Below are 13845 nucleotides of genomic sequence, written 5' to 3' on the forward strand. Positions count from 1 at the left end.
GCGCGATCTGGGCTTACTGCAGCCTCAACCTGCTGGCTCAGGTGATCCTCCCACCTCAACCCTCCCATATAACTGACTACAGGCACACGCCACTACGCCTGGCTAATTTTTGTAATTGTTTTTTGTAGAGAAGGGGTTTTGCCATGTTGCCTAGGCTGGTGTTGAACTCCTGGTCTCAAACTCCTGGGTCAACCTGCCTTGACCTCCCGAAGTGTTGGGATGACAGGCGTGAGCTACCACACCTGGCAGTGAGTGCCTTCTTAAGGGCTCCTTGCTGGCCTCACCTGATCCTAGTCCTGGCTGAGTCCCAGATCTAGAACTGGAACCCTGGTCTCCTGGCCTTGTGAACTGTTCTGGACCCCTGCGAGATACTTTCTAGAGTCTCACAGAGGCCCCCTATTCCCCTTTAAAAGGAGCCTCTGTGAAGTAGGTCACCCAGCGCTTTTTGCTCCGTGTTTCTGCTCTCTAGCTGTTGTCTGTGTCCTGGAGAAAGCCAGGCCCACTTACCCCCACCTCTCCCCACCTCCTGCCCCCTCCCCCTGCCAGCTGCGCCTCCATGTAAGTACTTTGAGACCCTTAACACCCCAAGGCGTGTTGGTGGCTAGCTTTTGTCTTGATGACAAGCCCCAGCAAGTCTACAGGGACTGGCTGCTTTCATGTGGGCCCTCAGTGAAGCCTCCTTGGTCTCAGCAGGCCCTGTGTTGTGCCCACCAGGCCTCTAGGAGATTAGGGGGCTTCTGTGGCTCCAGATGGCTCAAAGCTTTTCCCTTCCTCTGTGTTATCCCTAGCCCACCTGGCTTCCGTCCTCACTGGCCACGGGGTTGGGGGATTTTCACTCTCTCCAAGGCTCTGGCATCTTCCAGAGTGGACTAGTCGTGGGGTGTCCATCTGAGCCTTTCTCCCTGTCACCACTGCTGGACCTGCCTGCTGGGCCTTAGGTGACTTCTTGAGAGGTGGCCAAAGCTGCTAATCCCTGGAAGGGGCTCCTAGGATTTCCCTGTGGCTGGCAGGACCCTTGGCCACCCATGTGGTGTGACATGAGGAGCCTGGAAAGCCAGCCCAATCTCCATTCTTAAGCCCCACATATAAACATGCCATGTTTTTTTTTTTAAACTGCAGCTCTCAGAGCCTGCAATTCTACCATTGTCACGTTGCCTTGTGCTCTCCTTGGCATCCTCTAAGAAGGCAAATACCTTTTCAGCTGGGTGCGTTTAAGCATTTGCTGTCAAGAAGCAAGACCTGGCCAGCCTGGCCCTTTTCCAGTGTTCTGTGTGACCGTGGCCAAGTTGCTTCTCCTCTCTGGGTCTTGTCTTTGTAAGACCCTTTTCAGCTCTAGCACTTTGGGGCTCCAGCATGGATTCTCACACCCTCCACACCGTTGCCAGTCACCTTTCTTCCTCCTCTGCAGGGTGGGGCACAGGGAAGGGCCTGGGAGCTGAGCTGGGTGGGGCCAGGGGCCAAAAGCCAGCATCATAGACACTTTTCCCACCAGCTGGGCATACCAGTCCTTCCTTTTCTTCTCAGGACAGGTGGGGAAACTGAGGTCTGAGAGGGAAGGGCCAGGGCTGGAACTGGGACCCAGTTATCCTTATTGCCAGTGAGCGCTCCTCCTGCTGTTGGCTGCTACCTCTCTTGAGAGGGTCAGAAGACCCACTGACATGAGGGTCAGGGACATACTTTTTCCTTTCCCATGGAAGGCTCCTCCAGGCAGGGCTTGGGTGAGACAAGCAAGGTGCCGGTGGTCCCCTGGGCATGGGGCAGAATCGGAGGAGGACATCCTCTTTCTGAGGTTAAGGAGGTAGGGGCTGGAGGCCTTGACAAGGGAGGTGGCATGAAGGGGCGTGGAGGTTTCTAGGAACGTGGTTGGTGGCGCAGGGTGCTCTAGGGCCACCTCCCTCCCTTCTGCCTTCCCTTTCTCCTGGGGAGGGGACTGGGCCAACAGTAATGCCATTTTTCCTGGCCCTGGGATTAGGTGCGGCCGTGTTAAGGAGAGGACGTTCGAGAGGACGTGGCGAAGTGAAGAGGAACCGCATGCCACTGCCTGGAACTCTGGTGGGTCTGGGTCTGGTTCTCTCCCTGGCTCCTGTCCCCTCTGACCACTGTCCCTGGCCCCCTGCCCTGTCCCGTCCTTCCAGGTCCACCTGAGTGTGTGTGTGTGTTTGTGTGTGTGTGTTATGTGTGTGGTATGTGTGTGTGTCCCCCAGGAGGGGCCTGGGGTACAGGTTGGCCCTTGAGCCTGGCACTGGGTCCTACCTTCATTCCAGATCAGAAGCAGCTCCCGGAACTGCCCCAGGGAGAGGTCGAGGCTGACCTGGCAGATTCCTGATGGAGGAGAAGGAGGAGGAGGCTGAGGGATGGGAAGGAAGGGCTCAGTTTCTCTTGTGGCTTCTCTAGACAGCTGGGCACGTCCACAAATCCACCTGAAGCCAGCAGGCCCAAGAGTTAAAGATTTACTTCAGGGCCACGGGGGAAGCTGGAATGGTGAGATCCCGGGGCTCTCTGATGTGTTTGTGGCTTTGGTCCTGTCTAGACTGTGAGAGCCATGGCTTGTCAAAGCCAGAGGGGCCCCTAGAGAATTTCCATGTTCTTAACTTGGCTTTTGATGGGGGCCAGTCACAACCACTCTGAATTTGTGTGTCTGGGGAGAGAATCTGCTGATAGCCATCATTAGATTCTCAAAGGGTTCTGTAACCCCCAGAAAGTCACAGACGTCTCCTCTAGTCCATACCCCTCACTGCAGTTGCCGAAACTGAGGCTCAGAGAAGGGAAGGGACTTGCCCAGAGACTCACAGGCAGCAATGGAGGCTGTGGCACCCCCCGCCTCTGTCTTCCTGGCCACATTCTGCCTGACCTCACAGGCTGGGGGAGCTTGGCTCATTCAGGGGACAATGACCTCTCATCCCCTGAGTGTTCACGGCCTCAGGAAGGACTAGGAGGCTGTTGTGGTTTCCAGGCCCGCATGGATTTTGGCTTCTGCATCCATGAGATGGAGGCCCCTGAGTCTGCCTGTGCCTTGGAATCTCTCAGGGTGTATTTGAGGCCTGGAGTTGGGCATGAGGAGGGTGGGGGCTGGTGGTGACCCACATTTCCCAGCTCCTCTGCAGGGGAGGCAGATAGGGGAGAAGCTCAGGGTGTGATAAAATTGTTTTCACTTCACTGGGCATAAATGACAAATAAGTGAAGTGAGGGTTGAGAGTGCTTGGTAAAGCGCCTGGCATGTGCCAGGCCGTGAGGTGAGGTGCTCGCCATTGTCCTTTGCGGTGCCCTGCTAGCTGAGATCTCCTGCTTCTGACCCTTGCTCTTGTCTCTTCCTTAGCATGAGGCCTCTGCCTGGGGCAGGAGGTGCCCCCCCCGCCTTTTTTTTTTTTGAAATGGAGTTTCGCTCAGGCTAGAGTGCAATGGCGCCATCTCGGCTCGCTGCAATCTCCACCTCCTGGGTTCAAGCGATTTCCTGCCTCAGCCTCTGGAGTTGCTGGGATTACAGGCATGTGCCACACATCTGGCTAATTTTGTATTTATAGTAGAGACGGGGTTTCACGGTGTTAGCCAGGATGGTCTCAATCTCCGGACCTTGTGATCCGCCCTACTCAGCCTCCCAAAGTGCTGGGATTACAGGCAGGGGCCACCGCGCCCAGCCACCCTCCCCCTTTCTTGTATTGGGGTACCTGATGGGGGCGTGAGGACCCTGTGGCTGAAGTCCTGCCTTGCTGGGTCCCATGGTGCACCTCTCTGCAGTGCAGGCTTTCCCAGGAGGCTGAAGCTCAGCTAGAGAAGTGGGGTCAGCAGCCCTGGGGCCGGTCGCCTGCAGGAAGCCTTTCTCCTGGGCTGCAGACCTGACTTGGGAATGGTGTGGAAAGTAGGACTGCAGAGTAGGTCTGGGGTGGGCTGGGAGGGGCATCCTAGCTCCACCTCTGCCCAGCTGTGTGACTTCGAGCAGTTACTTACCCTCTCTGAACCTCCATTTCCTTGTCTGTAAAGTGCTCATAGCAGTGACACCTCTTTCAGGGTGTTAGGATTGAGCGTGCTGGAGCAGGGAAGGCTCCTGGCACAGCCCCAGATGTTCGCAGGAGCTTAATGTTGGCCACCAGTGAGGGAGGTTATGATATGTGTTTGGATATGCTGCTTTGTTCCTTTTGAGTGTCTGTGATCTGAGCCTAAGAAAAAAATAGTTCTGGATGGATTTGACTCTGTCATAGGCAGATTTGGGGATAGGGTGGGCAGAGAGCCCCGTTTTGAGAAGCTTTGTGGCTATTGCATAACATTCTGTGTGAGGGACCTGACAACCTTGGTGTGCGTGAAGAGCCTCAGTAGGACTGTCAGGACTGTCCTGTCCTTGGGAGGGGAGGGTGGCAGGTGACCTGCTGTGTTTCCCACATGGCCCCGCCCCCGGGCTGTCTGGTATGTTTGCTCGGTAAGCCCTTTTTTTCAGAGCTGGTACAAAGGTAAACTTGCAACTCAAGCCCTGTTGGAAGAAGGACACATTCTCAACAAGTGAGGTCTAAGTTCCTGAGGTTTTCTGTTGGGCCTTCCCTGCCAGGTAACCCAGAACAGATTCACAAGTTGAGAACCAGGGAGTGAAACAGTAGTGCTTAATGCTTTGTTTCCTTGTTGATTGATGGGTATCTGTGGGCTACTTCCAAGAAAGATCACTAGAGGCTGCTTGTGATACTAAAACACATATAAAATGGATGAAAACAAACACAGAAAACTATTCAAAGGGAATGGAGAATGGGATGTGCAGGGCATCAGGCAAGTGTTAGCTGTCTTAGGTGATCACAAAGGGGCTGCGGAGATGGGGGATGAGGGGCCCAGGCTCTAGAGCCCAGCAGCTGTGTGCTGAAGTTCCCATTCGCCCTCTTATTAGCTCTGGGGGCTGTAGCAAGTGACTGGCCTCTCTGGGCCTCAGTTTCTCATCCGTATAATGGGGGGAATCTAGGTCATGGTGCTGTGGTAAGGTTGAAATAATGGCACGTAACACAGACATGGCATGTCTCATAAATGGAAGTTAATGTTATTAATGCATTTAGCTTGGAGATGCTGTGTAGCAGATTCGCAGAGGGAAAGGTAATTGGCAAGGGCACAAGGCTCTTGAGCACCTGCTGTGGGTAGGAGACGGCTTGTGCCTTGCAAAGCTTTCAGTGAAGTTGGGAGCCCCGCATTCTAGTTGCAAGGACAACTGATACCTGGTGTTACATGGTGGGATGTGGAGCAGGGGAGCTCAACCAGGACTTTAGAAATCCAGAGCAGGCTTGTTCACTTCCCTGCTGAGGCTAGCATTGGAGGAGGAGGGACAGGGTTTTCCTGGGCAAGAAAATGGACCAAGGTAAATGAGAGTGGGGCACACCAGATGGCACAAGGCCAGGAGGTCCTTTCCTCTCTCTGGGTCTCAGTGTCCCCAGGGGCTTACTGCAGGGCAGACTGTGCTCTCTGTGGCCCTGCGACTCTGAGCCAGACCTCCAACAGCCTCTTTCCTGGTGGTGGTGGTCCTGGACTCTGGGGTGACAGGCGGCAGCTTGGCCCCCAGCCAGGCAGCACTGTGGGAGTGATGGGGGATGGGGCATGCAGCAAATTCCAGCAGAGGAAGAGATTTGCTTCTGGTCTCGGCCTCCCGGGGGTGTAATCACGCGGAGAAACTCCCGCACAGCTGGGAAGCAAAAGTGGAGGATTTTCCTTGCTGGGCTGGATGTGGTGGGTGGGGCAGGCTGTGGTAGGGTGGCTGGTGGAGCTAGGAAGCTGTGGGGTGTGGCTGGGTGGGGGGTGATGATGTGACTGTGCTGGGGCTGTGACCGGCTAGGAGGGGCTGGATCACCTATGGGCAGTGGCCCTGGGTGCATGTGGGGCTACCTGTTCCCAGGCCTGCAGCCACTGCTATGCTCTCCCCTGCTCAAGTCCCTGCCCAAGCCCAGGTACCCATTCACATCCTTCTGAGGCTGCTGGCAGAGTTCTTTCTACACTGACCTCCTCTCAGCCCCCACCCCCTGTGCATGTGGCGCAGATGTCTATGATGATGCCGTTTGAGCCTGTCGTGTGCATGTGAGTGTGGTGTGTGTGTTGAGGGAGTGGGGAGAGGTGTGTGGTCCACAGAGGGCATTGTCAAGAGTGACCTAGGCTGGAAATAAAATGTGGGCTGGGTGAGCATTCAGGGCTGTGGGCATCTTCCCCCATTCACTACAGCCATGTCATACCAGAGACATGAAACCTTGGGTTCCAGATACCTCTAGAAACCCTTGAGGTAAGGTCATGGTCGCCACTGCATTTTCAGTGCCTAGTGGCATGCTTGGCACCTAGTGGTGCTCAATAAATACAGGATGAGGAAACAGGTCCTTTGCTTGTTCCGCACTCCCAGAGAGATCTCAGACCTCCTTCCTGGATCCCATTCTCTTGCTCCTTCCCTCTGGCGTCAGCCTGGCCTCCCTTCCTCTCTCTTTCTCAATTGACTACTAATTTGATATGTGGCCTTGGGCCAGTTCCTTCCTGAGCTTCACTTTCCAAATCTGTTACTGAGTAATCATTTTATTAGCTTATATTACCGTGTGCCAGGCACTGAGCTCAGTGTTTTACATGCCTCATCTCTCTTTGTCTTGGCAGCCGCCCTGCAAGATAGATAAGTAGTATAAACCCCATTTTAGAGTTAGTGAAACTGAGGTTCAGAGAGGTTGAGAGATTTGCTCAAAGGTCATGAGGCTGGTAAACAATGGAGCCAACATTCAAGCCCCAGCTGGGTGCAGTGACTCGTACCTGTAATCCCAGCACTTTGGGAAGCCAGGGTAGGAGGATTGCTTGAGCCCAGGAGTTCAAGACCAGCCTAGGCAACATAGGGATACCTTGTCTGTATTAAAAAATTAGCTGGGCATGGTGGCGCAGGCCTGTAGTCCTAGCTGCTTGGGAGGCTGAGGTAGGAGGATCACTCGAGCATGGGAAGTCAAGGCTGCATTAAGTGTGATGTGCCCCTGCACTCCAGCCTGGGCAACAGAGAAAGACACTGTCTCAAAAAATGAAAATATGCTGGGCACAGTGGCTCATGTCTATAATCCCAGCACTTTGGGAGGCCGAGGCAGGTGGATCACTTGAGGTCAGGAGTTCGAGACCAGCCTGGGCAACTTGGCAAAACCCCGTCTCTGCTAAAAATACAAAAATTAGCTGGGCGTGGTGGCAGACGCCTGTAATCCCAGCTACTCAGGAGGCTGTGGTTCAAAAGTCGCTCGAAGCTTGAACCCAGTAGGAGGAGGCTGGAAGGAGTGTGGGCAACAGAGCAAGACTCTTAAAAAAAGAAAGAGAAGATTCAAAGATTCAAGCTCAGGCAGGCTAGCCCCAGTCTGGGCCTTTAACTGTTATGCTAGCTGTCGCCACTAGAGTGAAATAGAAGGGTGTGCACAGCCGTTCTCAGGAGGCCTGCTGGTGCACAGTAGGTACTGTGTACATGTGAGTTGGGTTACTGGGCACAATTCACCGTGAAAGGCATGGCTTGCTTTGTCTCCATACCTGCTCTTACGGAGCTCTTGGGCTCATTCCTGGAGCCCACGCATTCATCACAGGCCCAAGCTGGACCCCTTTCCCTGGTCCCAGTCTCTCGACAGCTTGCTCCTGTAAGAAGGCCCTTGTACCTCTGCCCCTTTTCTCTTATGGGTCCAGGGGAGCGTTTTCAGGTGGGGATGTTAGATAGAGTGACTTCAACTCCAGAGCAGTGGCCACGGTTACCGTGGTATTTCCCGAAAGTGCAGCGTTGCCATGGCATCTCCATGACAACCAGAGCATCTCATTCATTATCCTCAGCACCTTGGCAGGGAAAGCTGGGGCTAGGGCTAGGGGAGTGCAGTGGGAGCCTGGCTGAGGACTGTGGGCCACTGGCCTTTGTGGCTGAGGTTCCCCTCATGCCCCTGCCTACCCCAAGCCAAGGTTCCTCTGAAGGCTGTGGAGTTATCTCCCCCACCCATGGGGTCTGGGTTCACATTTCAGCTCTGCCACTGACTAGATGTGGGGCAAGTGACTTAACCTCTCTGAGCCTTATTTTACTCAACTGTAAATGTGGATAACAATATTAGTTGTAAGGATTACATGAAATGAGGTATAAAAAGGGCTGGCTGGAGTGGTGGCTCACGCCTGTAATCCTAGCACTTTGGGAAGCCGACATGGGTGGATCATCTGAGGTCAGGAGTTCAAGACCAGCCTGGCCAACATGGCAAAACCCCATATCTACAAAAATACAAAAATTAGCCGGGCATGATGGTGGGTGCCTGTAATCGCAGCTACTCGGGAGGCTGAGGTGGGAGAATTGCTTGAACCTGGGAGGTAGAGGTTGCAGTGAGCCAAGATCATGCCATTGCACTCCAGCCTGGGTGACAGAGTGAGACTCCGTCTCAAAAAAAAAAAAAAATAAGTGCTTAGCACAATGCCAGGCTCACAGTATGTGCTGAAGGTATGGCGGCAGTATTCATAATGATGATAATTATAACGTTGTTGGTGTTACTTTTATTGTAGAAACCCTTGGGTTTCATGGAGGAATGAAAGACCAAACTCAAAGTCAGAAAGGAAACCCATTTGAGTCAAGATTTGGTGGTTTCCATGTGACTGTGGCCAGTCACTTCACCTTGAAGTCTTTGTCTTCTTATCTGTAAATTGGAAATAATAACAGCTGCTCATTCATTCATATCCTGAGTATTCAATAAGGACCTGACCCTGGGAAAAGTGGGAGCTTCCACGATGAATCAGACTTGGTTCCTGCCCTTGAGTGGCACCCGGGCATGGGGGGAGGAAGAAGAAAGGACATGTTTTGTGCTGAGGGCTCTGTGCCGGGTGCCGGTGAGGGCCTGTGCAGAGGTCAGTAAGCCCTGGTCTTGCCCCACAGATCTGCAGGCTACAGGTAGAGCCATGTGTAGGAATGCCCCCAGTTTACTCTGCACAGACCACATGCTCAGGTACACCCAGGGCCTGGGCAGGAAGCCAAATGAAGGGAAGAGGTTGGCTGTGAGACTGTGCATAGAGATGCTGATGGTGTTAACTGCAGGATACACGGCCCATTTGAGGCTGGCACTCTTAAGTGCCTCAGCTGATGGTGGCGGGTGAGGATGTGTGCCCAGTGTCACCAGAACTTGCCCTCTTTAGAGAAAAGTTGGAAGTTCTGACTTTTATGTAAAATCTCCTGATTTAACAATGTTGCTAACAAATCCCAAATTAAAGAAAAATACTGTGCAAGCCAAAGAGCACAGTCTGCATTTTGTTTGGGCTCCACGGTCCTGGTTTTCAGCCTCTGCACTGTGGAGCAGGGATGAGGCGGGAGCCTGAGGAATGAGACTTAGGAGTGGGAGAGGGGGCAGTGGTTGGAGATGACTTCAGAGGGGTCATGACTTTGGAACTGGGATCTTAAAAGATGAGTAAGTGTCCCAAGGGGTCGGGGGAGGCATTCCAGGCAATGGGAATTTCATCAGCAAAAGCCTCGATGCTTGCCCGAGATTGGTGACTGTCTGGGTGAGGCTGGAATTTAGGGGAAACTGCTGGTGATGTCTGTGAGGCCCAGAAGGCCCAGGGTGGTGGGGGTCATTGAGGCCTCAGCCCCAGCTGTCCTTGAGGCCTTGGTGGCTCCGGGGGGATTAGGAGCCCCTCAGTTATTTATCCCTTGAGCCTTGGGAGCTCTGGAGTGCAGGCGGGTGAGGAGGGCCTTGGGTGGAGGGTGGCAGCCTCTGAGTGGGTTGCAGAGGGGCTGTGCTGGAAGTCCTCTTTGCCAGCAGGCTGAGTGGCCAGCACTTGCTACAAAGCAACTGACTTCCCTCCGCCCACCCCCACCCCAGGGTATTTGGCCTTCTCTGAGAACAGGGGCTACCTTGCTCTCCCTCTGCCCTGTGTTTTGCCATGGCCTTATCTTTAGCTTCCTGGCTTCTATCCAGGCAGCCAGCCAGCTCCCAGTAAGGGCCACAGCCCACAAAGATAGGGCTGCTTTTCAGGCATGCTGTGAGAGGAGGACAGCAGCCCTGGCTGCCTGGCCCTCTGTGTAATAAGTGTGTTTGGTGCCTGCCTGCCTCAGCCCTTGCTCTCCCTCTGTGAAATGAGTTGCCCTCCCCTGCCTGAGTCCTAGGGCTGTCAGACTCTCAAGAGAGGGATGAGCTTGAAAGCACTTCGTGAGCTAAGCTGTGATCCGCATCGTGAGGGATTGTCATAAGTATGTTAAATAAGCAACAGGGGTGCGTGATAACAGCAGCTGTGTGCCGGGCATGGTTCTGAGCATCTTCTGTATCAACTCATTTAATGTTCACAACCGTGGGAAGTAGGTAGAATTTCCATTTTACATGCTAGGAAACTGAGGCACTGAGAAGTTAAATAACCCGCCCAAGATTACACAGCTACTAGGTGGTGGAGCTTAGTTTTGAACCGAAGCCACTTGGCTCCAGTCTGCATGTGTAACCAGTAGGGTCCATTAGTCTAGGACTTTAGGTCTGTGGATGGGTGACAGGGAGGCTCTGAACTCCTTGAAATTATTATGATATATATTTTTTTGAGACGGAGTCTTGCTCTATTGCACAGGCTGGAGTACAGTGGCCGGATCTCAGCTCACTGCAAGCTCTGCCTCCCGGGTTCAAGTGATTCTCTTGCCTCAGCCTCCCGAGTAGCTGGGATTACAGATGCCTGCCACCATGCCTAGCTAATTTTTATATTTTTAGTGGAGATGGGGTTTCACCATGTTGGTCAGGCTGGTCTTGAACTCCTAACCTGAAGTGATCCGCCCACCTTAGCCTCCCAAAGTGCTGGGATGACAGGTGAGAGCCACCACACCATTATGACATTTTCTAGCATATGTGTGTGTGTGTATATGTGTGTGTGTGTGTGTGTGTGTGTGTGTGTGTATGACTTTATTGTTTAGATTTTTAGTTTTACATTCACAGCAAAACTGAAAGTAAGGTACAGAGAGTTCCCATATGCCCTCTTCCCCTGTACACACACACACACAGCTTCCCCTATTATCAACATCCCCCACTAAAGTGGTACTTTTTTTTTTTTTTTTTTTTTTTTTTTTTGAGATGGTGTCTTGCTGTGTCGCTCAGGCTGGAATGCAGTGGCACAATTATGGCCACTGTAGTCTTGACCTCATGGGCCCAAGTGATCCTCCTGCCTCAGCCTTCTGAGTAGCTGGGTCTACAGGCACATTCTCTGACACCTGGCTCATGTTTTTTTTTTTTCTTTGTAGAGATGGGGGTCTTGCTATATTGCCCAGACTGGTCTTAAACTCCTAGCCTCAAGTGATCCTCCTGCCTCCACCTCCCAGGGTCAGGGTACTACAGGTGTGAGCCACTGTGTCCAACCCAGAGTGGTAAATTTGTTACAACAGATGACCCTGCACTGACACATCATTATCACCCAGAGTCCATAGTTTACTTTCAGGTTCAGCCCTGGTGGTATGCATTCTGTGGGTTTGGACAAATGTATAATGACATGTATCCACCATCGTCGTCTCATACACATAGTTTCACTGCCAAAAAAATTCTCTTTGCTCCGCTGATTCATACTCTCAACGCCCAACCTCTGGCAACCATGTGCATTTTTTAATGTGCATATTTTTTATGTCTGAAAAATGTCAGATTCCCACAGGGGTTCGTGGCTCCCACATTCCTGAGACTCTGAGCTGCATAATTCACACTCTGGAAGGTTGTTAATCTGATAGAGGGTCACTGACCACCGCACTCAGGCCTGCGAGGAGTGGCTGGTGGCTGCTCTCCCCCGCTTCCGTGGGGTTGGGTGGCCAGCGTGGGCGGGGCACCATCAGGGCATCCCCGCCTCCTCCCCACTGTGCTTCTGTCCTGGCCCTAGGCCAAGAGGTGGGGCTGGGCTGCTGCCACAGGCTGTCCTTATCAGTGGTAAATGGGACACCTGGGTACCCTGAGTATAAACAGGACCAGTCACCCCAGCCTTCCTGGCTCTGCCCAGGACACCTGCTCCTTCTTGCCCTGCTCTCAGCTAGAATTGCAGGGAGTCCCTGGAAAGCGCCACACATGCTCTTATCTCCAAGCTGTGGTATGTGCCATTTCCTCTATCCACCCCTGCCCAACCCTTACTTATTCTGGTCAGCTTAGGTATCCTTCCTCCAGGAAGCCTTCCCTGTCCCCTCCTTCTCCCTGCCAGAAGAGTTAAGGACCCCTGAGTTCTTCCGAATACCCCTTCCATCCCCGCCTGTCACACTTATCCCACTGCATTGCAGGTGCCCATTTTCTTGGCTGCCTCTGGTTCCTCAGGGTACTGGCACTGAAATGTAGAATATCAGAGGTGAAGGAGCCCCCAGAGATCACCTGTCCCAACCCCCTTCTAACATGCAGGAAGCCCAGAGGGGGTCACACAGTGCATCATGGCAGAGCTGAGACCAGACCTGTTATCCTAGTCACCTCCTCATTTCACAAACAAAAAACGGAAATAAAAATCACCCAGAGATAATCACTGTTAATGTTTCTTTTTCTTTTTTTTTTTTTTTTTTTTTTTGCATTTAGCACCGGTTTCTAGCCTATGCACAAAAGTGTTTAACAAAATTGTGACCACACGTACAAACCGTTTTATAAATTTTTTTTTTTTTTTTTTTTTGAGATGGAGCCTCGCTCTGTCGCCCAGGCTGGAGTGCAGTGGCCGGATCTCAGCTCACTGCAAGCTCCGCCTCCCGGGTTCACGCCATTCTCCTGCCTCAGCCTCCCGAGTAGCTGGGACTACAGGTGCCCGCCACCTCACCCAGCTAATTTTTTGTATTTTTTAGTAGAGACGAGGTTTCACCGTGTTAGCCAGGATGGTCTTGATCTCCTGACCTCGTGATCCGCCCATCTCGGCCTCCCAAAGTGCTGGGATTACAGGCTTGAGCCACTGTGCCCGGCCTATGAATGTTTTTGACTTTGACAATATATATGGTAATTATATTTCTATGTCAGTACATGTCCTTCTTCAACATATTGTAAATGGCTGCCTAGGATTTCATCGTGATGCTTGTATTATAATTTCCCTCTTTTGTTTTTTTAGATGGGGTCTCGCTCTGTCACCCAGGCTGGAGTGCAGTGATGTAATCTCGGCTCACTGCACCCTCCGCCTCCCAGGTTCAAGTGATTCCCCTGCCTCAGCCTCCTGAGTAGCTGGGACTACAGGTGTCTGTCACCATGCCTGACTAATTTTTGTATTTTTAGTAGAGATGAGGTTTCACCATTTGCCCAGGCTGGTCTTGAACTCCTGACCTCAAGTGATCCGCCTTCCTCGGCCTCCCAAAATTCTGGGATTACAGGCATGAGCCACCACGCCCGACCCTTGTGTTACAATCTCCCATTGTTTGGGATTTGCTGTTATAAGCAGCACTAGGATTTGTGTTCTTGTGCAGACATCTTTACACACTTGTGCAGTAATACCTCTAGGATAAATTCCTGGAAGTGCAGCTGTTGGGTCTGAGGCATGCTGTACCCATGCCGAGCACATCGTGTGGTCTTGGGGCTGGAAGGGATTTCAAAGATCTTTACCCCCTAGGCTGGGCTCAAACCTTGAAGTCCCCCCGGCCTCTTTAGCCCTGGCTCTTACACCTTCCATCTAGACCCGGGCAACTCTCCTGCTAGCTTTGAGCCGCTGTGACTGATAGAAAGTTGCTCCTTGGGGACCAGGTGTGGTGACTCATGCCTATAATCCCAGCAGTTTGGTAGGCCAAGGCGGGCGAATCACCTGAGGTCAGGAGTTCGAGACCAGCCTGATCAACATGGAGAAACCCCATCTCTACTAAAAATAAAACATTAGCTGAGCGAGGTGGTGCATGCTTGTAATCCCAGCTACTCAGGAGGCTGTGGCAGGAGAATCACTTGAACCCAGGAGGTGGAGGTTGTGGCAAGCCGAGATCACACCATTGTC

At 52.6% G+C, this 13845-nt stretch overlaps 1 protein-coding gene across 17 annotated transcripts in view; it reads left to right on the forward strand.

The window, feature by feature from the left end:
* Positions 1 to 13845, forward strand: part of NDST1 (N-deacetylase and N-sulfotransferase 1) — a 72781-nt gene that overhangs the window by 20644 nt on the left and 38292 nt on the right. For 10 of the 17 annotated variants that reach the window (XM_078004250.1, XM_015141192.3, XM_078004249.1 and 7 more), the window contains exon 2: positions 1973 to 2052. The exons of 4 other annotated variants lie outside the window; for them this stretch is intronic. Coding sequence is in view for 4 of the 13 variants with exons in the window: in XM_015141192.3 (XP_014996678.1) it covers positions 2032 to 2052 (21 nt within the window). In the remaining 9 variants the exon portion in view is untranslated. 17 annotated transcript variants of the gene reach the window in all.

This window comes from Macaca mulatta, chromosome 6 (assembly GCF_049350105.2).
Source record: "Macaca mulatta isolate MMU2019108-1 chromosome 6, T2T-MMU8v2.0, whole genome shotgun sequence".
Lineage (NCBI taxonomy): Eukaryota > Metazoa > Chordata > Mammalia > Primates > Cercopithecidae > Macaca > Macaca mulatta.